The 27,748-nt window shown below is 41.0% G+C and overlaps 1 protein-coding gene across 2 annotated transcripts in view; it reads right to left on the reverse strand.

Moving 5' to 3' along the window:
- Window positions 1-27,748, reverse strand: part of plch2a (phospholipase C, eta 2a) — a 168,461-nt gene that overhangs the window by 138,421 nt on the left and 2,292 nt on the right. The window contains exon 1 of one of the 2 annotated variants that reach the window (XM_076740471.1): window positions 6,699-6,805. The exons of the other annotated variant lie outside the window; for it this stretch is intronic. Within the exon in view, the coding sequence (XP_076596586.1) occupies window positions 6,699-6,723 (25 nt within the window). The 5' untranslated portion in view covers window positions 6,724-6,805. Of the gene's footprint in view, window positions 1-6,698; window positions 6,806-27,748 lie in introns of those variants that run through there. 2 annotated transcript variants of the gene reach the window in all.

A 27,748-nucleotide genomic window follows, 5' to 3' on the forward strand; every position in this document is an offset into this window, starting at 1 on the left:
CTCAATTTCTTTTTCAATCCTCAGTCTCCTAATCTTCACCCTTATACTATTTTCCAGTTTGGAAACAATCAAACAAGCGTTATGGGCCAGCCTGAATGCACTGTCCAGCAGCGTGGGACAGCTTGGAGTCCACTAGCTGAGTTATTATGTCCAACCACAGAGACCTTCACACTGCCACGGCACTGCAGTTTACCAGGGACTTAAAGCTGCATTGCCTCAATCAAATTGAACCAGTGCTGTCCTGGATGTGACACTCACTCTCTGATTCCAGTCCAAGGAAAGGAGCAGAGCAGTATTCCCTGAGTTCAGTGGAGACAAAAGGAGATGTCTCACTCCGCCTGTACGACCATCTACAACTCCAGTCAGCCTGTCAGGGAGGCAGGGAACCACTGACCACAGCTCTGTGTCCATTGTTGTTGGCTGTGTGTTTTGTGTGCATATGAAGGTTTGTGTGGAATTCTGCCTGTGTATTCTTGTGTGTGTGTGTGTGTGTGTGTGTGTGTGTGTGTGTGTGTGTGTGTGTGTGTAGAAGACTGAGGAGCTGTCCACTAACTGTGGTGCTGAAACCTGAACAGCGATTCTGCTCTGTACTGTGTAAATGTGTGCACATAACCATAACCACTACTAACCTTACCCTAACCTTAATCCCAGTCTTCACCCTTAAATGTAATGATTTACATTATGGGGACATGTATTTTGTCCCCACAAGTAAGCTAAGTCCCCACAATGTGACGCAATGGGACACACAGTGAGTTACCTTTCAAAAGTACACAAACATATCATGCAGAGTAGACATCATGATTATACAGTACTACAGCAAGAGTTGTCACACTCCCTTGTCTCTAACACCGTTACTGAAGAAACCTGAAGCCAGATCTAATCAAACTAATCTTCCTGTCAGTTGCTATAAAAGTTTAGAAGAGAAGAGAGACAGAGGGTGTTTGTCTTTGACAAGTGAGATGCTGGATTCACATACCAAAACTAACAAGCTTATTTACATCTGGAAGCAATTTAAAATGTACTAAACAGTCCTAAAATGGAATTTGCTGGCTGGAAAAATCAAATGAAAACAAAGTGTATGTGTCATGTCATAATGTGTTTTTACTGAGGGCTGTCATGGATGTAGGTCGGCCATTTACAGATTTTATAGGTTAGAGGAAGACAAAGAGAGCTGAATTCCAGGGGACTCTATTCGTGAAACAATCACGTCACACATATTTTTCTCAAGCATCATGAAAATATTGTTTGGCTCAATCAATTTTAGATTGATATATATGTATACATACAAGGAGCCGGGGTTCTGTAGGGTACAGTGTCACCAGCTAAGATGAAGGGTTTGACATACTCTGATTGATTTATTGAAGGTTGGGTCCATTCTGCAGTGACTGATCACAGGAAGCTCTTATCAGATTCCACACAAGTATTTGTGAATACTTAAACATTTATGAAGGATCTATCAAAGAGGTTACATATTCTGTTCGCTTCACTGCATGTTAACAGTGCCTCCCCACGCAAGATTCCAGTGAAATTTGATGTAAAGTTAGCAAAGTGGTTGTTGCTGTCTATCCAAGCCTTTTCTCTGGGAGTATCAAAGCATTCTGGGAAACAGTTAAGTCAATAAAACAAGACAGCTTAATGGACAGAAAACCTCATAAGCAACCAAGAATGGAGAGAGAATATTTCACTACAAGATACTGAGTACTGTATATTTACAAAATATCAGCAGCTTAGATGGCATCAACATCAGGCTTCATGTTTCTTACTGATTGAAAGGTCAACTCAACTCAACTTTGCTCACATACACACACATTGCTGGAGACATACTAACTTGCGCAAGCATATAGCAGGACCTTGTGCTTTATTTTGATATGTTTAAATTAAATGATTATCATTTCATTGGAGACTGCTAGACTTGATTGCTCGACTTGGAATTCCCAAGGGAGACTGAACTGCATGTTTTTATTTGTTTATTTGTTTGTTTTTTCAGCCACAGCATACAGAGTCTAGTCTTATTTCCAGAGCATCAAACAGCGACACACTGTCACACCCCTCAGCGTCTCAAACACACACACACAGTCTCCTTTACCATCTGCATGAGACTGAGGCACTGTGCACCGACACACCCACTCAGAGATTTGGAGGTTGGCAAAGCATTTATGATTTGTCTTCAAAGATCCTTTCCTGTCAGGAAGTAAATGTGAGTAACAGTAAACGCAGAAGTGATTGTGACATATTGTAAAAATGGATTCCATTCGTGTGTCAGCTGAACTTTAATGGTATCCCACAAATATCTTGTGTGATCAGCTTGCTTCTGTTTACAGCTCTGTTTATAACTGAAAGCTTTCTAATGTGTGATCACATTCTCTTGGAGAGCAATGTGGGTTACATGATCATATGTGCTCAGAAATCTTATCTTCAGTCTTATGTAATGGGAAATGAGTATTATGAAGTAACCTAGTCAAAAATCTGAAAAAAAAAAAGGGTTTGGAGAACAGAGATTTTTGATGCTTTGACACAATTCTCTGAAAGAAACCTTGATGGATCACTTTGGAATTCATGAAAAATGTAGGAAACTATTGACTGCAGCTGCTACAGTATTCTCTCTGCAGGAAAGTGTGAAAGAGCAGATTTAGCTGGATTCCTACAGATGAAAATCTTTTTCAACTTTTTTTTCAGGGCGCTTCCTTTTCACAGCCACCACGAGTGCTGCTGTCACTTGGGCAAGTGATAAGAAGGCTGCTGTATCTGTGTGTGTGTGTGTGTGTGTGTGTGTGTGTGTGTATGTGTGTTTTTGCGCATTTCACAAGTTCTGTACTAAAGTTAGGTTCAATGCTCTTTTCCAACACACAGAAGAGTGATAAGTCACTGCCATGACAACACATGCTGCCATTTCCTGACACCGCCTCTGATGGCAGCATTTTAAACACTGCGATTGTTCCATACCCATCATTCATTTGGATTTTCATCCATCTGCAGCTTCCTTCTCCTCTATCTTTTCTGAAATTCATCTAATCATTTCCCCATTAATGCATTAATTTCTTCATTTGCTCTCGTATCCTCTCATCAATCCATCAGAATTTCTCTGTGCTTGTTCAGTCTCTACAGCCTAACCTTTATCCGTTTCTCCCCGGCTCTGTTCCTCTCATCATCTCATCAGAGAGCTTTAGTCTGATCTAATATCAAAGCTCTCACATTATATCAATCAAATAAAGCTTTACGGTCAGGCCAAACATTACCACTCGCTCTCCACAGCTGTGCTCATCCTCCCCTCTGCCTCTGTGCTTTCATACAGAAGTCAAGCAGCCGTGACCAAAACTCCATCAGAGCCACTTGGAAAAAAAAAAAAAAAAAAACATCCAGTAATAATTCAACTTTTGGAGGCAGAGCTCTGTGTGATGTCCCCAATGTTCCTTTCTGCAAGTAATTGCTCTTTAAATGGTGAAGTGCTTGTTTTAGAAACATATTTTAGTCTCGTCACAATATGAATTTGAACCTTTTTCTCTCACTGCAGTCACAAAATCCAACAGTTTTCAGTTATTGATCACTTATGATTTTCAAAAGCACAAGGCAATTTCAGATCTTAGTGAAGATTAGTGCTGATTAGAGCTGCGCTAATTGATCATAATGTAGTTTTGTGGAAGATCAGTTGAGCTTTGTTTTAAAGACTTGAACATTTGATGCAAGTTTGCTCAAGCTGCACGATTCAGTGTTTTTCATGTTAAACAACAATGCGGAAAGAGCGAGGGGCTGCTCCTCGTGACAAAGGCACAGGGAATTATCAGCTCCTCTGCATTTGCCATCACCTCTGCAGAGCTTTTTACCATGTTTTAGCACATTGCTGTGATTCAGTCTCAGGCTCTCATCGACCTGGTTTCCAGTCGGTGCAGGCCGGAGGCTGGTTTCAGCGTTATTTTAAATAAAGAATACAACGTGAAAGTCAAGGCTCTTCTGTGTCATCTTACACTGCAGTATTGATCCAAAGACAAAAATAAAAATCAAAAATTCTCTTTATGATGAGTGATAATTGTGACAACAGTTGGGAATAGCAGTTTAGTTCCCCTCACATGAATCACTCTCACTTGGTCTCAAACTGTTCTACATACTGCTCAAGGTTACAAATTATGCTTATTTTTGAAGGTTTTCCTTCTCGAAATCTGCAATATGGTCATTTGCGAGTTGCTTGATATTTACCAGTCTTTGCTCACCACACTCCCGGCCTGAGAGCTGTTCACTCTAATGCTACATTTTCTATACCATGATCTGACCTTTAAAAACAAGCATGTGGATACAAAAACATCTGTGTGTAAAAAACTTGAAATGAAAAAACTGTGAAATCAAATGAATCAAATCCAGAGAGAAATACATGCACATCATCTGTCTTTTAAAAGACCTCTGTGACAAAGGCCGAACGCAGCCTCATTGACTCAAAATTAAATTTACCTCGCACAGCGCAAACTGAGGCATAACTTGGAAACAGCAAAAGAAAATGCGCTACTGCTGTAGGTTAATGAATTTACTTTAGAACTGTAGAGAAACAAGAGGAAAAAGGAGAGAGACTGGAGCGAAATGACAGAACGAGCTGGAGATCTTCCTGAGTTCTGAGATCACTCAGAGGCTGAACAGCTGCTGGGTTCATTTACATAGCTTGCGCTGAAGCTAACATCAGTACCATTGGTACATTGGTTGTTTGGGGCAAGTCAGCACGAGCTACACAAACAGTCATGCAGTCAAATTTGTGTGAATGATGTGAGGCAGAAATTTGCTAAGCTTTCTGTCTATACACACCTAGAATTCTGATTCGGGGTAACCATCTTGAAGTCACACTCTGAAGTCAGAAAGACTGAGGTCTGTCATTATTCCCTTGAGCTGAATGCTAATACCGCAGACGATAACAGTTAGGCTTTTCTAAAATTTATCAAAGTCACCATTATAGTTTAGCATTTTAGCATGGCAACATTTGTACTGTACTGCAATTAGCACTGAGCACAGCTTGTCCAGGAACTACAGCTTGGTTGTAAACTAGAGTATGAAATAAATCAAACATTTGACCTGATGATGGCACTAGAAGAGAATTCAGTTGAAATCAGTGCCTCTACCAAATTTCATGAAAGTGCATCCAAAGTTTCCATTAAATCCAAAAGCCAACCTCAACAGTTCCAAAGTGGTGGAGTGACTGAAATTGCCATGCATACAGCCTCCTGCTCACTACGCTTACCCAGGAATGGCGCCTGGTGTTGCCAGCTCCAAAAGGCCCTAAGTCTCCAGCTGGACACTTTTCTTTTGTGGTTCCCCACTGGTGAAAAAGAGTTATCAAACTCTATTCAATCTGCAGAGTCCCTTTCGATCTTTAGGAAAAGGCTAAAGACCAAGCTCTTTACTGAACATCTTTCATAAAAAAAAAAAAAAAAGCTCCCTATTCACTCTAATGCACTCTATGCATTACCTTGTAGCACCTATGTCCAGTTGGACCAGAAACTTGCGTTAGGGCACTTACTCTTGTTGTTCCCTCCTGTCTAGAACCTTGCTTGTGATGTATGAAAATCTCATATGTACATCGCTTTGGTTAAAAGCGTCTGCCAAATGACAAATTGTAATTGTAAATGTGGGCTTTGTTAAGATACTGGAGTGTATGAAGGTGTCTGAGGGATGCATGTTAATTGTTGATGCCTGTGTAATACATCTTTTGCTGTTTCTTTATGTACATTTACAGTTTTTATTTTTTATTTTTATTTTTGTTTTTTATTTATTATTCCTTTGTATTTGGATCTTGAGAACTGTGACAGTTGCATGTCACAGCACAGGTGTGCATTATTTGATGCTGCAGATTTCTCAAGATGAACATTTGAAAGGAGCAAATCTATTTTTACGAAATGCTTATACTGGACCTATGAGTGCTGAACCGTCTCCTCTTCTGGGCGTGTTAATCACACATAACAACATTATTTTCCTGCTCCTGATTTTATAAAGTTGATTGACATTTTTCTTTGAAATGAGTTCACTGCTCAATTGCAACTTGTCTCCATCCCTCAGTCAGATTCAAATTGGGTGTTCATGGAGAGCAAACACAACATTCATTGAAAGCATCAAAAAACCCTCACACACCCAGCTTATCAGAAGATTGAAAGCCTCATCCTCGACCTCATGCTGTAATAAACAATGTAGAAAAGAGATGATGGGTGAAATGAAGCCCTGCAGGATGATAGGTGACACCTTTTATTCAGCAGGGATTCTGAATAGGTTTCATGAATGTTTTGTAAAGATAATACTATTAATAGCATATTCTGTAAATTTTTTTGTCCAAAAATGTTTTGTCAGATTAAAATGATCATAATGGGGGAACACTGAAAAAACACTGAAACTCTCAACTGATGATATTAACCAAAGCGTGAACATTCATGAATGGATAAATGCACCTGATCAAAATGCCTCATCAGAATTAGCTCAGGTTAAGTTCCAGCAGACAGCCAGTTTAATGTTGTCACTATCTATAATAATTGTACAGCATATCCATTATATAACAAATGGAGCACACTGATAATCCAACTTTTAATCAGGCACACAATCTCAGCAAGCCAATAAAACCACAATGAAACCCTTCCAATGCAACCGCTTCAAATAAAAATTGATATTTGACAGTTTGATATGGAATACAAAAATAACAACAGACAATAGTAAAAGATGAGGAATGGGTTACGTACTGAATCTCTGAGGCTCCAGCTCCATGCTGCTCGCTGCTGAGTCGCTAAAGCAACTGACACCAAAGAGACAGAGAGTAGGGAGTACTGCACCGCCAAGCTCTCTCTCTACTGCTCTCTCTCTCTCTCTCTCTCTCTCTCTCTCTCTCTCTCTCTCTCTCTCTCTCTCTCTCTCTCTCTCTCTCTCTCTCTCATCTCTCTCTCTCTCTCTCTTCTCGTCTGTCTCCTCAGTCTGTGTGGATGTCCTCTGCTGTGATGATCTAACCTAATTTTTCTCTCTTTCTGCCCTTTCACATTTTCCATCTCCCCCTGTAACAAGTCTTCACCTCACCTCACTCTGCCTCTGCTCTTTCTTTCACTCTCTCTCTCTCTCTCTCTCTCTCTCTCTCTCTCTCTCTTTCCGAAGCAGCCTTGGTTGCCATGCACACCAGCTTTGTGTAAAGACGTGTTAAAAGTAGCAGTAGACTTATGGGTTCCATCGATCATCCTCAGATATCCCTGTTTCTCAGGTCTATTACTATGACGTCATGTTCATGATTGACATGAACCTGAGCCATACATTTTGGATTTTTCTCAACATTAACATTAAAAGCACTGTCCCGATGTCCTGTTGTCTTTTTTGAAAGTGCATCCAGTGAAAGAAAACCATGTCTGGCCTGTCCTTTTAGTTTGTCCCCTAGTAACAAATGTTACACTCTTCAGATTCAATGTAGCTAAGCTTCCTGTTCTCTGGACAGTTACTCCGCAGCACACAGATCACCATTACTGGTCAGTTACTTGACAGACAGTTCTGGTTTATTACAACTTGGGTCTTACTTTCATAGTTAACTTCAGTTTAATCGGTTTTGACTCTGTAGTAACCAAACTAATTTCTGGGATACTACTACAATGCAGAGAGATATTACTACAATGCAGTAGCAATGTATTGTGATCTGAATAGACCTGATTAAACCTGATCCAAAATGCAGTCAACTCAAACAGACCCAAACCAAGCCAACACACACACACACACACACACACACACACACACACACACACACACACACACACACACACACACACAAAATGTCAGTCAGTCCACCACTTTGCTCCAGACAGAAATATCTCAACAACTACTTGGTGGGTTGAGATGAAATTTTGTTCACACATTCATATTCCCCAGAGCATGCATCTCACTGATTTGAACAGATTTTTCCTCTAGTGCCACCATAACATTTAACATTTATGTCTTTAGGTAAAATTTCTCAAAAACTACTGAGTGGATTTCCTTTGCCAATTTGCTAAAAATCTTCAGATTCCCCTCAACAGATCAACATTTCCATCGTTCCAATACTTTGGTTTATGGCCTGCATAACTAACAACCTTCCCATCAGCCTCAGCTGGTAGATTTTGTTCAGTGCTAATTAAAAAATCTCAGCAAGTGCTGCCTCACACAGCGATTAGCTGGAGACTTAGCCCTGTTTACCTGTGTTGATGATGACGACACATCATGTAATCAGATGCAATGATGATCTGATGGATCACTCTGCTAACAGACATAACTGACACATAGACCTGAGACCCACTGCAAGACAAAAGGACCCAACAGGACCTGACTGAATATAAGTTTGCCTGAGCTGGATTCAGGTTGGATTTTTTGTAATAGGAACCAAGTGGACCTGTGACAACCTACTGCACAGTCCAAAGGGGCAACAATCGCGAGCAGCCAAATGATCAATTTGCAAACAAACCAACTTTATCCAATATTATCTAAACCACTTCATATGAAGGTAAGACTGAAAATCAACATGTGGACTTGATGGAGAGAACACTGTCCATCTCCTGTGTCCCATAGAGGACCTTTAATTTGGTGAATACAATGCTATTATCACTGATGCTGCAAGAGTAGTAATCAGCCAGAATTATGCTTTAAACATAATGAAGCTGTCACAGTTCACAATAGCTTTGCCTTCACCTGTCATTTACATGACTCAAAAGACAATTTTGACTTATTTTAACAGTGCAGGTCTGATTGGACAAATGCACCAGCAGTTCAGCATTTTGTTTACAAATAGCTTCTAAATTTCAGGTGGAAAATAGAAGCAGAATCAGGCTCCATTTAATCGCCACCAGTTTAAATCGTTTTTCACAAGGTTAGTGGTTTGGAGAGGCAGTGAGTCACATCATCATTAAAACTCCTCATCATTCACTGATAGTTGGAATGTTCAGCTGCAAGGCTGAATCAGTCCTCAGCGGAGCTTTTCTACTCACAAATACATCACATGAAGGGAGTCAGACGCTCCCAAACTGCTTTTCTACTGTGACTAGAGACAGATGGAAGGATGTGACTGATTGATTGATTGAAGACTGATTGATGATGTCACCATGTTCACTTCTAATGAGAAGATAGCACAATTATTGGGTAATTATGGAAATAGATGTGGTTTCAAAATTATCTGCAGCTACCATCAACAACAAACAGTGTCGTAGATGGTAGCACGGTGTGCCAGACAATGCCACAGTGGCAAGGAGATGCTTTTACACCTGAGCCTGTTCCATGCACATGTGCGTGGAAATCAGACTTAGAGCGAAAAGACAAAGTGAGCAAACTGAAACAGATGGCAAAAAGGATAAAACCCTGCTAGCAGCCACTAGAGGTTGTAATTTTCATTTTAGCCCACAATGTAAAAGTGTTGGACAGAATGAACAACAGTGACCATAATGCTCTTCTCAGAGCCATATCAGTATTGTGAGTAGCAACACATATCAGCCACAGTGTCTGTATCACATCATTTCACATGTGTAATGCATACTGGATGCACTATACAGACAACAAAAAGGTGCAGTCACGGTTCAGTAGCCAGGGTGTGCAAATACAAGCACGTAATGTGTTAAAATTGCAGCTTTTCTAGAGCACAGATAAAAGCTGATACAGGGAAATAGGAGAGTGGTGTACCCATGTATTGTAGCTGTCAAGATGCACAATACATCATGGCAGGTTGATGCATCTTAACATGTATTATAACAAAAAAGAGAAAACATTGAAAGACCCAACTTATCCAGCATATGATTTATTTATTATTTGCTATGTTTTACTACGTTGCATCCCTTTTACAATCACAGTCAATAAACACTGTCCATGCCGTCATTACTTACAGTGGCCCTGAAAGCTCAACGCACTGAGAAAACACATGCAAATAGACAAAGCACCAACAAATTAAGAAATTGTTATCACCAATTTGACAACACGTGAAGCTAAATGCTGCACAGTGAGAAAACACAAATATAGAAACACTGCAAGTAGCACAGACAATTACAGACTAACTGATAGAGCTAAAGAGCCAGTATTTTTCTCTCAGGAAGTTGATCGATTCCAACCATAGATACCGGTATCTATGTTTGGTAGAGTGTTCTGTATTTGGTTTTCTCTCACACAAACACAAAATTATCAGCCTCATGGTGGTGCCAGGTGTAAATAAGGGGATCACCAAAGTCATTAGCAATAATTCTCAGGGGACCTTACCTGCCATTTCATGGCAGTCCACCCAAAAGGTATATTTGAACCACTAAATAATAATTCCCTTCACTAGAAAGAATCAGGTAGTGTTTGATCCGTCATCCTCATGAGTGAAGAGGCCCGTCTTTGCCCTACCACCTCACATGAACACCTTTCAAAATGACAGAGGAACGATTGGTGAGTCCACTTGGGTCCATTTGAATAGTTTGGACGTGTTAAGTCATCTGATATATGTGTCAGCCAAACACGACAGCAGCTCATTTCACTAATTAATCTCCATCTGTTTGGTGGAAGTTATGCTCATTTGTTGAACAACTTCTGTAGAGTTTCTTGGCCATCAATGATACACAGTTAAGAACCAGCGGCTCACTCTGCCAGTCCTTTGAAGGCCTCACCCATGGAATTCAACTGTTCTGCTGGATTAATGTGGTGGATTGATTCTGGTTTGAACACAATTCTAAAGTGAATCAAAGGCAGTTTTAAAGCTTGTATATGTGTGTGTGCGCAGCCCAGATGAGAAATTCTACCCCTGAGCAGTTTTAACCCCAGGTAGAGGCTAATAAAGCCAGTCTACCCACCTAATGGGTTATTGAGAAGCCAATGAGCCACCACTGCTTTCAGCCAATAACACTTAAACTTCACTAGCACCAGAGCTCACAGACTGATAGATCAACACTGGATTAATGGTGCGAACAAGACACACAAGTGAGCTGTAAAGTTATGTGATGGAGCCAGTAGCAGCCAATGGAGAGGGAATGAATGTGTGCGCATGGAAATTGCTGCTGTTGGGTAGTTGTTGTCGTCTGAATGATCTAATTAGAAATTTTTTGAGTAAGTCACAAAGAGTCCATGTGTGATGTATGTATGAAAGCAGTGCATGGATGTGTGGTGCTGTGGAGTTGCTGACTAGTGCAAACTGAAAGACAGTGATGGAGGGTGAATGCAAGCTGTAGAAAGTGAGAGACAGGCAAATATCAGCATTCAGATGCAGCTCTCAGGTTTAATTCAAAGGCACTGTTTGTGTCACTGAAACGTTGCAATCTAGGGCTAACAACATTAGCACTGTAGCTAAAGTGTCACTATTTGGTGCAGCACCGCAGGGAGTTAAGGAGCAGTACCTACGTTGTGGACTAATTGTTGGTAGTTCCTGAAAAATGATTAGAAAGAAGCATCTTCAGCACAACAGGCATGAGGTAGACTCAAACAGGTGCAGCCTTTTCCTTCACCGTCCCTGTTGTATGAATGCGGAGAGATACTTTTGATCACAGAGGTATTTCTGTATGTAGGGCAGCCTCTCCTGTGAGAGCATTTTGTTGCACTGTGCTCTTATTCATCTTCTTTCGCAGAGAAATACTGAGTCTTTGTTGAAATCAGCAAACTGAAGAAATTTACATTGGATCATGGTGGATGGGTTTCTTGTCTTTGGTGTTTTTCCTTTTTTTTTAATGCGATCAAGTGATTCTTGTTTTGCCAGCTTTCTTCGAGCCCTTCATGTATCCCCTAAATTAGCTTTGATGCAGTTCAGTGGTCCGGGGGGGCATAGATTAGGTCTTAGTTAGCTGCAGCTCTGATTGAGCAGCCAGATGTAACCTGAGAGAGGAGGGAGGAGAACACCATTAAGCCATTGATTTATTCATTCAAATGGTTAAGAGGCTTTTCTGGCATGAGTCCAGATACACACTCATTTTGAGGCTGCAAACTCATTTTTAGCTCCGCTCATCACTTGAAGTTTTATTCTAATTCCCTTAATTATCATTCAGATTGATTCATCTTCACTCTTGTTTTCACTCTGTGGTTTCTTTTCTTGTCATTTTCTCAAATGTGCTCCACTTGTTTTGCTCCTGGAGATGAGATCAGGGTGTAGCATTACTTTCAGTTTTCAAAGCTACTGTTTTTTTTGGAACTACCAATACTCAATAATTGCTGTAATTTTTTTACTGTCTTAACATTTAGCTTTTTTATGACAACATAATCATTGGCCAAACAATTTTCTTTATATGAGAGTAGATGGGTTGGTATGACAATTAAACTACTACCAACTACTGTTTGAAGGGGAATAAAAAGTTTCATACAGTGAGACATTTTCAGGCATCCAGGAGTCAATACGAAAAGGTCAGAGGTACCAAGCTGCGGCTATTTTAAAGCTGCATCATTGTGTTGGTGTTTGTTTGCCACTTTGGGGCAGTGGAACAAGCTGCAAACTTATCACAGTAGCATTCATTTGGAGTGGTGTCCATGTGATGAGTGTGATTTTAGTATCTACCAACTCTACCAAATTTTTGTCAAATTTGGCTCTTTAGCTGCTACATGCGCTATGCTCATCAGCTGATCTCTGACTGTGTAGGTCTGCTGTTTGGTGCTGAGCAGACCTTGATGAAAGCAGTTGCAATGTTCTTGCTGGAAATGAGGTTAATGAGAGCGGAGTTTGGGGCCTGAACAACAAATGAGCTAAAACATGTTAAAGTGCTTCACACATCTGAGGGGAACTGTAGAATTGTTTGTAATTCTCTCACTTCACATGTTCTCATTTAAGAAAAGAAAAATCAATTAGCGCAGACAATTCAGCTATGACTCCCAGGGCAAGAGACGTGCTAATGGTTAGCAGAAGGTTAATATTAGACTTTGTACAAATCTCATGAAACATTCATGATTTTAAATCTTTTTCTCATTACTGGTTAATGTCAGGTCACTGGAGCAGCTACATTTTGTTTCTGATTGCAACAAAATGCTCTGATTTGTGCCTCTAACTGGCCTCTTCTCCATAACAACAGTGTCCTCACACTATATCTACAATACCAAATCTAAGAACAAAGTGGAAATATTTAAAGCCAATAGCCAAGAACATTTGCTTTGTTTTATCATCCACAAAATTAAAAAATCACTTGGGAATTTACTGAGGGGGAAATAGTGGAGTCAGTGGCTCTCCCACTTAATATTTTAAACAGAGGTTAGAATTAATGTTTCCACCAACCTTCCTCCTCTGTTGTCACAAGCCTTTGCCAGACACTCTGAACTGCACTGTCAGAACTGAGCCCTCATTTTGTTTTTTGACAAATTTCCCAAAGGAACATTATTTAAAACACTGTGGAGGACACCCGTCCCCTCGGTAGTGGCCTAATTTGTTGATGTTTAATGTGCCAAAATCTCCAAACGAATGTGATAATGTGGTAGTGATAAAATGAGAGATGTAATACAGTGAGACTGTCCTGCTCTACCCCGACTGCTCCATTTCTAAAGCACAAACCCCTCCAAAAAACATCACGCTGCAAGCAAATGTAATGTACTCTATCGCCTTGTGTAGTGTGCTCATGTTCATACACAGACACACTCAAAGGGTTAGGAACCTATCCAAGGCTTTCAGTCCCATAAAGGCGATGGTGCAGCTGAGGACAAACCTCTTTTCTCTGCTCCAGTTACAGATGCTGCACATCCCCTCCAGCCCTTCAGAGAACACTGCGGACATTTTTCTCTCCACGTCTCCAACTGTTGTGCTTCCTCCTTTGCCATGTCCTTGTAATTCTCATTGTTTTTGCCCCTTTTGTGTAAGTCTTTATTTAATTTGAATTTTAATTTGTTGTGATTAACACCATACAACTAACAACTATCTCACTTAACGATCCTCAACAAATGTGCCTGCAGGGCCATCAGTGTACCGCAGTGATTTTCGACCACTTGTGTATGAGCAAGGTGACAAAAATTCCATAAAGAAAAGTCAAGAAAAAACAAATACAAGTACTATCAGGCCAGAATCACCAATATTGATACAGATACTATCATGCAGTGTAGAGCAGTGTGTCATCATTTATAAGGTACATGCATGATTAATCTATGTCTGAATATACAGCGCATACTTAAAGTTTTCACATCCTTTCAAGTTTTCCACATTTTGTTTAATATTTCAGACTCAACTTGAAATGGATTCACTTCATTTTCCCTCATCAATCTACATGGAATACTCCACAGTGACAGAGCAAAACAGCTTTTGAGAGTTTTTAGAAAGGCTGGCACACATTTCTTCAGGAAGTTTCTGTCATTCATTGTGGCAAAATCCTTCAAGCTCAACCAGTTTGGATGGGGGGTGTCGGTGCACAGCCATTTTCAGATTTCTCCAGAGATTCTCATTGGGTTCAGACACTGACTCTGGCTGGGCCACTCCAGTGCCTGGTTTGCGATGAGTTGTTGTCTTGAAATGTAAATCTTCAGCCCAACCTGAGATCCCGAGCAATCAGGATTGTTTTACATTTTTCTGTATGTCTATTCTGACTATTGTCCCAGTCCCTGTCACAGAAAACCATCCCACCGTGTTGGACTGTAGTGATGGTATTATTGAGGTGATGCTCAGTGCTGGGTTTCCTCACACATGCTTTAGGGAATTGTGGCCAAACAGTTAAATCTTCATTCCACCACAACAGGGTATTCTGAATATTAATGTAAATGCATATTTAAGTCTTTTATCTGTAATAAATGTAAAAATTTGGAAATCTTGAAAGGGTCTGAAAACTTTGCGTATGAAGTGTATTTTATTGGATATGAGAGTAAAGCACTGGTTCAAGTCGAGACACTGAGGCTGGCAAAATACACAGATTTGTTAAGCTCTGATGCAACTTATTATCCATAAAGAGCATTGCGCAAAGCATTCCAACACACTGTCACTCCCAGCTTGTCACATATGCTTTGTCAGGAGCCCATTAGCCTTGGTTTTCAAAGTACAGTACAGGTCTCCACATTCACACGTTCTCATTAAAAATCTAAAAATTGGGGCGCCATGCCCACAGATCCAGGCATTTGGCCCTCAGAGGGGAAATTAGCATTATTATGGCTATTATAATTTATTTATTATCATCATCGTCACGTCTTGGTTATTGAATATATATGTGCTTTCTCCATTTTCTTCTGTATGTAACTACCTCCCAACGTCAGTGTATGGAACATGATGTTTTTATTGTGGGGTGGAAGTCTGAAAGAATTGGCTCTCTTTCTGATAACATGGTGTAAGTACAAAGTGCACCCTCTACTGGTGATCTGTTAGACTGGTTTTGAGTTGTGTGTGGTTTAAGTATTAGCAATCATTTTTCTCTGTTGAAATGGCCATAAGAACGTGGTTTACCTTCAAGAAAAGCTCCCTTAATGAGAATGGTCACTCAGCACTCTACAAGAATCAGGTCGCGCTAACACTTTCTGTAGATTTCACTCACAAAATGGGAATTAGTGTTAACTTTACCTCCAAGCTAGCCACCACAGCAGGGACAAGTGTAGCCACCACTCTCTCCTCTCCATCTCCTCTCCATCACAACCCAGCCCAGTTCCCCTCGCTCATACCAGCAGTTTCTTTAGAACAGGGTGCCAGTTGTGGATTTGTTGGAAGCCTTTCCCCAAGCACTCATCTTGGAGAATTAGGCAGTGCAATTCCAGATGACTTCCAGGTGGATACACCCAAACAGTTACTTTGAACCTCAGAAAAGAAACACACTTTTTCAGTGTGTGGTACCAACAGACCCTAGCTTGAGTTCTCTGGGAAAGGCGACGCTGAGTGTCCCTTGTAGACAGTTTAGAGTTTGTGTATTTTCAGATTTAACATTCACAGTAAAAGGCTGCAGGAACTCTTTTTCCACTTTGAAAAATGTGTTCACTGAGCACCGAGGAAGCGTGTCACACAAGTATGAAGCTCACTTAATTCAAGTTGCTCGTACAAGGACCTGACCAAGACATGCAAGACAGAGTGGAATGACTGAGGAGATTCCACTCATCAGAGAAATGCTGGCTGCAGCTTTATTAAGCCCAGCCTGAGCCAGTGAAGTGGAGTAACTAGGCCACAGTCACATTAGTCATGTCATTTGTGTGGAAGCTGTTTTCTTGAATCGTCTTCCAGGTCTTAGGTGGATAACGACATTGACTCTTTTTTCACCGTATGTTTGCTAATGTTGAGTGATTGATTTGTGACAGTAGAGTGAAATGTTTCCTGAGCTGCACGGTGTCATCGTAGTTGCTTGTTTGATGTGTAGTGCTGTCCGTGGTGCTGATGCATCTGTCACAATGTTGCTGTCTTACTGACTTTGTGTTGCACTAATAACTGTCTTAGGCCTCGGGCTGTTTGAGTATGAACTGTAAGGTTTAATGGTGCACGACTTGAGCATACTTTTCCATTCTTAAGCAACAATTAAAATATTCAGTACATAAGTAATAATGATAAGTAATAAATAATGCCAGTTCAGTCTTTTAAGACATAAATCTACATAATATTGAATTATTCAATATGAATCCACTGCTCCATTCAAAAAAAAAAAAAAATACTTTGATGTTTAAAAAATCCCACATGCTCAGCCAGTTACTCCTCTGCTGCTGGGGTTGTATCCACTGAGAATTCCTATAGCACTGAACTGAACAGGCGAACCAGAGGGGTGTGGTGAAACTGGGCTGAACTTTTGCAGCTGGCCCTCCATCAACACGGCTTAAGGTTGTCTGACATAACTACAGCTGCTTACATTGATTATTCTGCCATTGAAATGTATATTATAAATATGTGTATGATGTGAGCTGAGGTTGCTGTGGGACTTGTGCACCCACCAAGCCTGTGTTCTTTAGGAGACAGGATTTATGCCCTTTAGCATTTTGCAATGGCTTTACAATATGTGTCTGTGTGTGTGTGAACGTGCATGGACCTGGATGTAAGTCTATTTAACGTCCCCAAAAAAGTGATGGAAACACCCTGTGTGTGTGTGCGTGTGTGTGTGTGTGCGTGCGCGCGTGCGTGCGTGTTCAGTCAATCCACTTAACTCCCTCTTCCACTTTTCATCGATGGTGACATTAATGCTAGGTGATTGTTTGATATTCCGTGTTCAATTTGAGACCGTAATGAGCTTGGTGAAGTGAGTTGAGGATTTAGCATAAAAAGGGTCTCAAATTTTTAATAATATGACAGTCATGGCCAGGGGGGCAGGAATGGTAGGAATACCAATAAAGCAGCAGAGAGTGTAGAGGAGTGAACTGACACCAGGGCTTCAGCGGAGGATTTTCAAGGCAAATATGAACACATACTGGTGATACTGATGTGGTCCACTGCACACACTACTTAAATGAAAAAAAGACTGAAATGCATTTCCACTGAGAGACATGATTAATCGTATGTGACAGATGGCAAAAACTACTCTAACCCTTTCCTTTATGGCCAAAGGGAGGAATTCTCAGATGCCGATTCACAAGGACTGTTATACTTCTTGGTTTGATAATACCTAAGATTGACATGGGCCTTTTATTAAATCCATCATATCAAAGCATCAATGTTACGTGTGTCTCCTGTTGGTTGGCCACTTTGAGAGGACAACTTCTGCTACACACGCTTCTCGTAATGTACAGACAGAAATAATCCACTTTAAATGGAAAGTCCAATGATTTAGTGTTGCACTTCCATAAAGTGTGGGCACAGTAAATGCTATGTATTTGAAAAGAAAACACAATAAAGTTCAACAAGATTTACGTGTGTGACTAACATTTGACACAAATTGACATCACTGGTGAAATTCCATGATGAAACCATTAATATTTACAGTAATTAATATGCTACAGACGATTGCAACAAATGTGTCACCAGTTCTTGTTCTGCTCTGTGACAAGACACTTTATGAGCCTCAGCTCTGCTCATGGTTACTCATATTTTCCTGTTTTATCCCTTTAAATTTGATCAAATAAAAGCAAATAAGACACAAACACAAAATAACATGCTCCTCTGATAAAATTTCCCTGGAGCCTTTGATGTTGTGTGAAGGTTAGACCACATTCACACTCTCCTTCATTCAATACACCCTTCAATATTGCATGATACCATTTTCATTATGCCTCCCTATTGCCTCAGTATCGGCTCACACCACACACCACCAGCTTCATATTAGACACATAAGGATATTTTGCCACTACAGTGTGCTATATTATTTATTAACCTAGCGTGTGGCAGTTGGTAAATGGCAACGACCGAGCCAGAGGTGCTATTGGTGCTAATTGCTTTGATAGATAATGAGAGTGAATGTAAGGAGAGCCATCTTTTGAGGGTGTATTGAAGTGCACGTACATACAAGAGAATATTTTGATGTGGACATGCAAGCTGACTGCTGAGCCATTACAAACATGTATGCTGAAAGAGCATTCATTAGGACAAACATCTGCACTGTGAAAGGGCATGAAGACAGCTCGCTTCACGTGCTGAAAAGAAGAGGGCTGATAAATGATAGGAAGCATTTTAGGAAGCATTCAGTCAGTTTGTTTTAGAACTCATATGTGACAACAAATCCTATGAATTTAATTCTTCCTTTCATTCATCTGTCCTTCCTCAGCTTTTAGGCTTGTTCTGCCTTAAAAGGAGGCTCATCATAGCGTTTGATGATTTTAGCAAACAGTGGCAGGTCACACAGACACACACACGCACACACACACACGCACACACACTTATATTCCTTTTCAACCTTTTTTGAAAGAAAAATATTTATTACATATGCATATATAAGCTTTATTATAAATATGCAATAAAGCTTACTTTACAGCTCACTTTACTTTTACATAAGCTTACTTTATGCTTTATTTTTGAAATCCTAGAAAAGAAATTGTGCTTCCAAAAGCCAACAAACAAAAAAAATAAGAAATACACAGCAGGTTCAAAAACAGCTGGTTTGAACTATGGTCCCGCCTCTCACTGGGTAGATAGCCCATCATACTTTAGCATACCGGGGTCGCACTTGTGGTGGCCAGACAGATTTCAGAGGTTGCAAGCAACACCCCTGAAATCCACCTCTGTTTGTGACAGCACTTGAAGATACATTCAGAGTTCATCATTGAGCAGTTGAGCAGTTCCTGCCATAATATGGATCACTACAGTAGTTGAATAGAGCTGTTGACTGTATAGCAACCCTACCTCTGCACAACACAACTGATTGTCTCAAACTCAGTAAAAAGGCACAAAATTCCACTAACTAATTTTTGATAAAGCACACCTATTAATTGAAAAGCATTTCAGATGACTTCCTCATGAAGCTGGTGAAGATAACACCAAGAGTGTGCTAAGCTATCATCAAGGCAAACGGTGGCTGTTATGAAGAATCTAAAAAATAAAACATATTTTTATTTGCTTAGACGTTTCTAGCATCATTTTAATGTCTTCGGTATCAATGTAGAAAACAACAAAAATCAAGAAAAGACATTGAATGAGAAGGTGTGTCCAAACTTTTGATTGTTAATATATTTACACAATATTTTTTTCTTCCCCCTTTAATCATCTTGTGACCCCTCAAGTTCATCCTGGGACTCTTGACCCCCTGGCTGCAACGCACTGCTCTAAACTACTTATTCTGTGCAGGGTTGCAGGAGATAGGAGTCTATATCCCAGCATCCATTTGACGGGAGGTGGTGTACACCCTGGACTATCAGAAAGCAAGACAGTCATTCATATTTGCTGGTAATTTAGTTTCACATAAGGGTTTTCACATGAAAACAATGAGTTTTGTTCTCTTCTTTGCATCTTCATCAATGCAGAGGTACACATTTTAACTCTCCCACTCACAACACAGGTCAAGTCATGGAACAGAGAGATGAATGGAAGACATCCCTCAATAAATTAGCTTCCCATTATGAGGAGTCTGAGGGCCAAGACAATGACTTCATTAAGACTCCATCTGTCTTTGGTGGAAAATTATATTGAGGAGTTCTGTATACAGCAGATTGTCTGGCTGGGAAACTGGCTTTCAAAAGGAGGGAGCTGCACTGCCCCCCTCTGTGGAGCAGAAAGACACCACATAAACATATTTTGCCCACTGACTTATTACAACATAGTAGCTGAATCTTGATGAAAGATTCCACAAATGTAAGGTTATTTAAACGAGGTTAAGACTAAAATGTGGAATAGTGATAATCAAATACTATCTGTTTATGAAAATATCATATAATGATCTGCTCCACAACACATCCAGAGCTTCACCTGTAGTTTTAACACAGCGTCTTCCTCCATCTTTGCATTTAACACTCCTCGTGGCCTTTGACATCAGCACTCTGTACATTGTACAGTGATCCAGACACATATTGTGTGAACACTGTGAATCACAGAGCAAAACAGGCCAGAGTGCATGTTTCCCTGACAGAGACTTGATATTTAATGACAGCAGTGTTGTCTTTTCAACAGGGCACTGTGCTTTATGTTGCCTTATCTCTGATTGTGTTCAATTGCAGCATCTTTTTAAGAGAATATTAAGAATAAATGAATGAATGCAGATTAAATTATTTGTTTACCCAAAAACATGGCCAGGTGGGAGACACATTTTTCAGCCCTGATTAGTGTCTGTATGTGTTCACTCAAACCACTGTATGAATGTATTCATCACCTCCCTCTCCGAGAAAATGTTATGTGAAAAATACAGAAGTTCTAAGAAAAATGTCAAAGGACTTAAAATGAACAAATCCCCTCACTGCCCAGTGCTGGTGTTGCAACATTCTGACATAGATGAAAACTATCCCTGCAACTCTAGGACCAGTCCTCTGCAGTGGTCCAGTAGGTGAAACTGTATTTTGAGAGAAAATACATGCTGAAGTGACTCCTCCAAACAGCTCCGGGAAAAAATGCTGCTGCTACCCAAACTCTCCTCCAAAGTGTCCTCTGAAGGTCTGAACTGACCAGACCCAGCAACCGCCAGATTTTCGTGATCAGGACATGGACTTTCCCTCCACTCGTTAGTTTTGCAGTCTTCACAATATTTCTGCTTGACTTTTTCAAATTCAAACTGCATCTAAAACCACAGTCCTCTTACTGTTGACTACTGAGCAGCAGCAGGTGTTTCACCCCAGTGACACACAGGTCTGCTTCATTAAAGGTTACGGCTGCCATTGTTCTGTATAATTTTAGCAAATTGAATCAAAAGTCTAAAACCGCTGTAGTTTCTGTCACCTTACTCAAACAGAAGGGAACACTGCATTTGTTGGGGACTATTTTCAGTGGTGAATTAATCCACATTTGGTGCCTTAGTGAGTATTTGGGGCAGCAGGATGTGTATGTGAACACATTCTCATCCCAGGTCGACACATGCTGATGCTGCTTTGTCACACTCCTCTGCGTTTCACACAGATGCACACAGCACCTGTCAGTGTCTGTGTGTGACACGCAAAGTCCTCCTGCCAGAAAAGCTTTCTAACACGTTACTTTCTCTCATTGTCCAAAACACTCAGTGCCTGCCCTTTAATTTTTCCTGACCATGAAAGTGCCTTTATCCTCCCTGGATCCTGTTCTCAGTCTGTTTTTGTCTGACCATCATTTTTTTTTTTTTTTTAATCTCCCCTTCCAATATAGATTCATTGGAGCAGAGGATGTAATTTTCCCTACAGACATGTTTCTTGCTGGGGCTGGAGTACATCCGGTTCCATTATTTTTGTCTATGGTGAAAATTAAAAGGTTTTAAGGAGATGGAAACAAGCTCCAAATCACTTTGGTGTTCCATTAAACCTCCAGTAGGAAGTAGGAACCAAGTGGGCGTGTGTGAAGATGTTATCACCCTGTTGCCTGCTGACAGATACAGCCGAATCAAGTGAGTTGCCTCGTGGGATCGGGAACACCTAAAAATGCCACTTTCACGCACTTAGTGGTCTTGAGTCTTTCCACAAAGAACACATCTTGCCAAGATATCATTGACTACATTATCTATTATACACTGGTTCATTAATTCATTGTATCATTCATTCATTCATTGTATGTCACTGCATTCATCGCATGTATTCATGGTTGCATTTACTCATTTGTATGTATTTATAGTTATTAGATGTGTGGGCAGTTTAATAAACCTCTCTTTTATAAAGAACTTGATCATGTGCTTTCTGTGTGTGTGTGTGTGTGTGTGTGAAGTATTACAGCCACTTAACAAGAGTCAAGAACTTAGGAGCAACCTCCAGAACTCAAACGGAATGATTTTATTGGCTGTTGTTTTCCCTTTTATAAAGGTAGGTTCTGTTATTTAGTGTAAATATTGATTATTTCTGATAGCCCAAAGTTGGGTGCACAATCACTCTACTTCATCTTTTGTACTGCTTAATGTGCACTAAATTATTCTGCCCCTTTGAGGCATACTAATCATTGTTACATAATGAGTTTTGGTATCCTTTCAGGCATTCCTGCTACACTTGTAGCCTCATGCTTGCCATATTAGTGGTGAAAAATCCAAACATTTCCTGCTTTTATTCATGACACTGGCTTTCAGGTTTCTGACTCAATATATGGCCTCAACATTATCACAATGACTTACATCTACTTACCGCAGTGCTCTTCGACTATTAGTATAAGTCTCTCGTTTCACAAAGACAGACAGACAGACAGACACACACACATAAATGGCACTCAGATTGACAGTCTTCCATCCATCCTGGGACTTAACAGATGGTTTCTAATTGCATCTGAAGGCAGCATCAGTGTGCAGTTGTGACTAAATTGCAGGGTTTGGGCTGTAGGTAAACACACCAACTGTTCCAGCCTACTTCAAACACCTGCAGCCTCCTCTCCATCCATCATTGGCACACATTCATTCACACAAATTCATTCCTTCCATCTGCCTGGAAGCATTTGCTAGTAGCTTCATGTCAGTGGATTTTCTCAGGTTTATGAGTTCCATGGAACTGTGAATACTGTGGTTTTGACATGTCCTGTTGCATACAGTATTGTATCACCTTCTTCAAAGCTGGGCTTGACAGTGCTCAGAATCAGAATCAGAATCAGATGCCTTTATTAGTCTCCCGAAGGAGAAATTCCATTTCAGTTACATCCCGTCCAAGAAACACAAAAAAAGACAGTGACACATAACAGGGGAGGACAGGAGTGGGAGAACTGTGGGTCGCACACATGGAGAGCGCCCCGTTTACTTAGATGTGAAAGAGGAAAAACAAGAGGGAAGAAGAGGGTAAAAAAAGCAACTCCCAAACTAAGCTCCTGTGGGGGGGGGGCACAGTGTGGGATTAGGAAAAAAACACCTCGGCACATAAGCAACATAGTAAGACACTACAACAAAATCTCAAGGACTTGCACATGGCTGTTTGTATCATCAAAATGATACAAAACATTACACAGTATTTATTCCTGTGGGAAAGAGACCAGTAATACTTTTCAGTTTTGCAACCTTTCTTTCTGAATTCTAGCACAAACTACCTGCAGTCAAGTAAAGTCAAGGAAATGAAGGAAATTTTGTCGCTATGATCAAGTGTGTTGGCAAGGGAGACAGCTGAAATCAGGAGTAGATAAAGAAGGGGACACAGGGCAGGAGCAAAACACCAGGCAAAGAAAAGAGGTACAGCGTGAGATTGCTGGCTAACAAGACGGATGAGCTAGAAGCCTGAGTGAGACTGTATTGGCGGACAGGAATTGTATAGTATGGAGAGTGACAAGAGGAAAGGCGGGGACTTGCTACTCTCGTCAATAATGGTGCAGCCATTGTCATATCACGCTGTGTGTGGTCATAATATTGAATTCAAAGCATGTGCTGCCCAGTTTGGTGGACTCCAGCACATCTTTAACCTGAGTCTGAGTCTAGAAAGGATCCCTGTGCTGTGGAGGACACCCTGTCTGCTTTCTGTTCCTAAAAAGGCGCAACCCAACACGTCCAGTGTCTACAGACTGGTAGCACTGCTTTCCCGTCCCAAGAGAGGGGCTGGTCTTGTCACACCTATGACCCCTGGTGAAATCATCACTGGACCACCTTCAGTTTACCAACCAAACAAAGGTGGGAGTGGAAGATGTCTTCATCTTCCTGCTTCACCATGCCGATGCTATTCTGGACAGGAGGTAGCACTGCGAGAGTCATGTTCTTTGATTTCTCCAGAACGTTCAACACAATGTGGTCTGCTTTGCTGGGGAACAAGCTGACAGCGATGCAGGTAGATACTCCACTGGTCTCCTGGATAGTGGACTATCTGACTGGTTGGCCCCAGTACTTTAGACTGCAGGGCTACGTGTCTAACAACATGGTGAACAACATGTAAGCCCCACAGGGGACAGTCCTGATTACTGTTCACTATTGACTCTGCAACTGTGGGCTGCATCAGTGAGGGGAAGGAAGCTGAGTACATGGGCCAGTGGACAATGGTTTTGGTTGTGGAGTTCAGAAGGTAGAAAACACTCCCTACATGAACTGTGGTGGATTAGTTCTTGGGGTACAACTAGATAACTAGCTGGACTTAGCAGCATTACCGGAAGCCTTTTTTTGGTTTTGCTAGTACTAGTACGTTCAGTATAAGTGATATGTCATAGCAACCTAACTCTGACACCATGTCTACAGAGACGGCACAGTGAAACCAGCACCTGGTTTCTGCAGAGCAGAGCAGCAGCATCAGTCCTCAGTCTACACAGGATACATTCAGGCACTTTATTGGGTGTGGTTATCACTTCTCCCTCCCTCCAGCCACATTCCCACATCTCCAAACTGTTATTATCTACCTGTCCACCAGATGCCCTCGGATTTTCCTTTTGTTCCAAATCAGCCACTCCCATCTGGCCTGCAATCACCTCATTCCCCTCACCTGAGCTTCCCTGCCTATCTCCCCACCTGCATCTCATTTCCTCATCAGCCTACGTTTCCTATCTGCCTCAACTAACAGCATCTGGGTCCTTCTCCTGCTGCCTCACTCTCACCTGTTTTACAGAAGGATACAGATGTCAAGGAAGTTAACTATTCCTTTCTGCGTGAAATTTATGCCCACACATTTTTCACATTTTGACAGTAGAGGTCTAATTTGGATTCAATGTATTTAAGATGCAAAACATTCCTGAAAAATTACACATCTTGGTGATAAAAGCTGAGGGACAACCTGAGCATATAGGGAGTTGAATGCCTCTGCAGAGCTGTTTTTCTTTATTCAGCAGTCAACCCTGGCAACTCTGTGCAAATGGGTCACCAGCTAAGCAGGGACATGCCACACTTCATATAGTGTATAGTCAACCCTCTGGGGATGTACAGTATGCAAAAGAACTGGCCCTGTCAATCATCTATGGTTTGGCTATCAAGTCTACTGGTAGTCATGCACACACACACACACTCTTTTTAAAGTTCCCAAAAAGTGTCTTTTTTTCAGAGAGTATTTGGTCATAAATTATGTATGCTATGATCATTGAAGAAGAAACTTTATTGTCATTGCAAGGGGTACAATGAAATTCCGTTTGGCAACATCTCCTGTAGCAGCTACAATGTCCAAATCATAAATAAAATATATATATAAATAGTGAAAATAAAAAAAATAAGAAAAATGAAAATTACGGCCATCACGGCCATGGGGAATAAGCTGTGTCTCAGTCTGTTGGTGCAGGCTTTCATGACTCTGAGTCTGCCAGAGGGAAGGCTGTTGAATAGAGAGTGTCGTGGGTGGGCCGGGTCATCCCGGATCTTTGTGGCCCATTGGAGGAGATGGCTGGAGTAGATCTCCTCTAGGCATGGAAGTGTGGAGCCGATGATCCACTGAGCCGTCTTGATGACCCACTGCAGTTGTTTCTTCAGATGCAGTGCAGCTGGCGTACCACACCGTACATCCATAGGTGGGGTTGTTCTCCCTGAAGTTGGCCTCTATCTCCTCTCTGTACCTTGTTTTAGCAGCCTTCCTGTAGGCTTTCCTGTCCCTTGACCTCAGTGCTGAATCCCTGGCCTGAAGTAGTGCTCTGATACTGGTGTTAAACCAGGGTTTTTGGTTGGGAAATATTTTCACCTCTTTCCTTGATGTTACATCATCCATGCAGAAACTGATGTATGACAATACAGAGGAGGTGTGGAGCTCAGTGTCAGGGTCTTCAAAGAGCTCCTATTTGGTGTCCTCAAAACAGTCCTGCAAGGATACTGTGGCCTCCTCAGTCCAGCACTGCACTGATTTGTACTGTGGCTTAGACCTGTAGATGAGGGGCTTGTAAGCTGGTGTCAGGAACAGGGAAAGACGTTCTGAGTTTCCAAAGTGGGGAGAGTGGCAGGCTCTGTATGCTCCAGAGATGTTGGTGTAGACCTGGTCTAGTGTTCTACCCTTCCTTGTTTGAATGTCAACATTCTTGTAGAATCTGGGGAGCACAGTCTTTAAATTGGTGTGATTAAAGTCTCCAGCAACGATGAAGAAGCTCTCAGGGTGTTTGTTTTGTTGCCTGGTGATGCTGTCATGAAGCCTACTCATGGCTATGTTAGCATTAGCTCATGGGTGGATATACACAGCAGTTACAAACAAACGGCAGCGTTCATGCACCAACTGTTGTTGATATAGATGCACACAAAATTCAACATTGCTTGAGGCTGCACTGCATTCTGGTTGACTGAGACAATATTTGTCTTTTAAGCAGTGGATTTCTCCATGTATAATTTATTGCAATATTTGGTTGGTGTAGAACAAAGCTGTCTGGTTGTGAGGGTCAGCAGCTCACTTACATTGGATTGCCCATGGCCTGATAAATTTATTGTTTCCAGTGCAAGATATTTAAGAGATCAATTTAACTGCAACCATGGTAACAAAACAGTTTGGACTCTGTGTAAAACATGAATACAACCAGAATGCCATTATTTGCAAATGAACTGGGTTTACTGACAACAGTTTTCCTGTGTTTCATACAGGGGTTTTCGGAGCATTCCACATCTTTCCCAGTCTGTAGTTGCTCCTGACCCAACTTGTTTGAAACGTGTTGCTGCATCAAATTCAGAATAAGCAGATTTTTACAAAAATCAATGAAGTTGATCAGGTCAAACATTAAATATCCAGTCTTTGTGCTGTTTTTGACCAAATATAGGTCAAGAAGGATTAGCATTTCTTTTTTATGCATATTTTACATAGCGGCTTTTCGGAATCGGGTTTTCACATAAAATGCAAAAATTACTTTGTGAGTGTAACCGGCAGATTAGGTCTGCCCCACCACTGGGGGCCGCAGTGCTGTAACAGCAACGGCCCTGCTTCTTCTGGTCACGCACCTGCAGCGAAACTCCTAATCAGCGCCATTAGCGGCATATAAATGAGGGGACCTGGCGTGCCAGCCAATATCTCTCTTTCTCTCCTGCTGCTGCTTCCGTGTGGGGCTGTTACACTTCGAAAAAGACAACGATGACGCTGTCCATGTTTGTATTCGCCACTGCCGGTCAACTTGAGTGTTGATCGGGTGTTGTATTGTTTCAGTGAGCAACGCACAGACAGCAAGATTGCCTAACCCGTGTTACTGCTGCTTTGTGCTTGTTGAAACTCACTTGAATTTTTCATTTCTTTTATTGGGTTTAAGTGCGAGGTTTTATTCAGTGATTTTAGTGTATTTATGCATAGACTTTTTTATTATTTATATTTTTTGTATATTCTTAATTCGTTTTACATATTACCAGAGATTGTAGCTTGTTTTAGGGTTGTGAGGCTTGTTTTTGTATAACTACATTTTGAAACTTGCTGATTCATACAGAGGTGGCCTAGTGCTTTACCATGTAAAAGGTGGCTGTGTGATTTTACTTATTTATTCCTTTGTGTGTTCTTTTATATTTTAGTGTGCTTTGTTTGCAGTGTTTAATTTTAATGCCAACCTAAAAGTAACACCTTTGTATGCTTCCTTAGTTTT

This window comes from Chaetodon auriga, chromosome 10, assembly GCF_051107435.1.
Source record: "Chaetodon auriga isolate fChaAug3 chromosome 10, fChaAug3.hap1, whole genome shotgun sequence".
NCBI lineage: Eukaryota > Metazoa > Chordata > Actinopteri > Chaetodontiformes > Chaetodontidae > Chaetodon > Chaetodon auriga.